The 2,714-nt window shown below is 25.9% G+C and overlaps 1 protein-coding gene across 1 annotated transcript in view; it reads right to left on the reverse strand.

Annotated features, from left to right (window-relative positions):
* Window position 1: 1 nt before the first annotated feature.
* The window catches only part of LOC107739347 (ras-related protein M-Ras-like), a gene marked incomplete at its 3' end in the record, with an annotated part of 9,370 nt that continues 6,657 nt past the window's right edge, over window positions 2-2,714 (reverse strand). Inside the window, exons 2-3 of the mRNA XM_016551443.1 lie at window positions 1,596-1,802; window positions 2-132 (exon numbers count right to left, since the gene is read on the reverse strand). Of these exons, the coding sequence (XP_016406929.1) occupies window positions 2-132; window positions 1,596-1,788 (324 nt within the window). The remainder of the gene's footprint in view (window positions 133-1,595; window positions 1,803-2,714) is intronic.

Here is a 2,714-nt window from a genome sequence, read left to right on the forward strand (position 1 = left end):
GCTGGTGGAAACGATCCACGTGTTCAAAACTAGCTTTATCAGTGACTGAAAACACGATGAGAAAGCCGTCTCCTGTCCTCATGTACTGCTCTCTCATCGCACTGAACTCCTCCTGCCCCGCCGTGTCCAGAACTACACACACACACAGCATTTACATTATTGTAAAAAAAATATTAATAAAAGATTAATAAACACTGGATAAAATAAGCACAAACACAAATATACACAGCAAACCCTGAAAGTTTTGTATTTACTTCATTTATTTACTTAAATTTCTATTGACTTATTTTATTGACTCTTTTATTTTTAAACGAAACCTTTCACTCTTTGTTATGTTGATAATATTTGAATGTAGTAAAGTATTTTACATTAATATATATATATATATATATATATATATTTCTTTTTTATATATTATATTAAAAGGTAAAGGTAAAAATATTTGACAAATTCATAAATTAAATCAAATTAAATTACATTTTTCCATTTTATTTCTTAATGTATGGTTTATCTTTTGTACTGTACAGGGTATTATATTCAAATATTTTTTCTTATTTTAATATTACATTAAAAGTTAAAATTAAATAATTGACAAATATATAAATATGTATTAAATTAAGCTTTTAAAAAAATTTTATTTCTTAATTTATGATCTCTCTTTCTATTACACTTAGTATCGTATTACTTATTTTCATATATTATATTATATTACATTTATATCTTAATTTATGATCTCTCATTGCATTGCACTTGGTACTTATTTTTGTATTTTAATATATTATATTGTATTATATTTATTTCTTAATTTATGATCTCTCTTTGTATTGCACTTGGTATCATATTTATTTTTGTATTTTAATATATTATATTAAAAGTTAAAAGTAAAACAAATGTGTAAATATGCATTAAATTAAGTTTTTAAAAATGTATTTCTTAATTTATGATCTCTGTTTGTATTGCACATTATAGCATATTAAATGTTATTTTTGTTTTAACATATTATACTAAAAGTTAACAGTAAAATATCTGACAAATTTATAAATATATTAAATTAAGCTTTAAAAATCATTTCTTAATTTATGACTTCTCTTTGTATTGTACATTGAACTATTTATTCATAACTAAAACCAAAATTAACTGACATAAAATGCAAAAATGTTTATAAAATATAAATAAAAACCTCAAAATCTAAAAATAAGAAATGTTGCCTTATCAACTAACTGAAATAAATCACTGGTGACAAAAGCGCATAACAAACTAAAATAAAAACTATAAATATATCAATTAAAAAGCAAATTCAAAATATTAATAAATACTATAATAGTATATAAATAATAATATCACTAATAGTATAAAAATAATATAAAAATTACACAAAATATGCTTGTGGTATATAATACAATATTTGAGATATTTTTCTCTTTCATTTATTTTTCTTTGCAACTTTTATGGCTTTAATATTGTGTCATTAAAATGTCTTAAATATTTAGTCGTATTTAATTGTTACTAATGTTTTGTGCTCACAGAAATCTTTATTGTCAGAAATGACGACTGTATGATTCTCTGTTGTGTGTTTAATAACTGAAGGCCCTCACCGTCCAGAATGGCCCACTGGCCGTCGATCTCAGTGTGTTTGAGGTACGAGTCCTCGATGGTGGGGTCGTAGTCCGAGACGAAGATCTTCTGGAAGAACTGTATGGTGAGCGCGCTCTTCCCCACGCCGCCGTCTCCCACCACCACCAGCTTATACGTGGGCAGGTTGTCCCCGGGAACCACGCTGGTCGCCATGGAGACAGCTACACCTGCAATACAGAGGAAACGCTGCGTGATGAGAGACGCTGCCTTCGATTTGATAGTAACACGTACAAACGCAGTGTGTGTGTTTGTGCTGAAACAAATTAAACAAACCTGTTTCAGATAATCAGCTGAAAAGATTCCGTTTGAAAAAGTACATTTGCGCTTTATGGAGTTTCTTTGTTATCAGAACACACAATGTAAATTTTTTATTTAAAAAAAATATATATTGTTTTTATTGTCATTAATAATAATTCTTATATAAATTATGGTTATTGTGATTATTATTGTTGTTGTTATTGTTATTAAAATATTGAGTTTAAAGATTAAAAATAATATTTATTATTATTATTACTATTATTGTTGTTGTTAAAGTATTATTTAAAATAACTATTTGTTGGTTTGCATTTTTGTAAAAAAAATTATATGAAATAATAATAAAAGGATGTATCAGTAATAATTATGGATGTAACGATTCACTCAACTCACGATTCGATTCACAATTTTGATTTCACGATTCGATTCGATTCGATTCACGGTTTAAATTTTTTTTTTTTATATATATACAAAATGAGATTTAAGACAAATTATAAATTAAATGTGTCCTTTTATTATTGCTTGGACAAAATGCTGCACATTTCTTTGTGAAATTGAAATATAACTATAATAATATACTAATATAGCACTTGCATTTTATTGCTCTTTTGTTGGTTTTGATTGCTTCATTTGTAAGTCGCTGTGGATAAAAGCATCTGCTAAATGACAAAATGTAAATATAATGTAAATAACAAAACTACATTTAAATTTTAAAATAATCCCAAAATCAAATAAATAAGTAACACAAATAAAAGAAATCTCTTCATATAAACAAACTAAGGCTTTGTCTGTGCTCTTTCCATTTAAAATTAGAGGCAACCACT

This window comes from Sinocyclocheilus rhinocerous, unplaced genomic scaffold (assembly GCF_001515625.1).
Source record: "Sinocyclocheilus rhinocerous isolate Xijiao unplaced genomic scaffold, SAMN03320098_v1.1 scaffold945, whole genome shotgun sequence".
NCBI lineage: Eukaryota > Metazoa > Chordata > Actinopteri > Cypriniformes > Cyprinidae > Sinocyclocheilus > Sinocyclocheilus rhinocerous.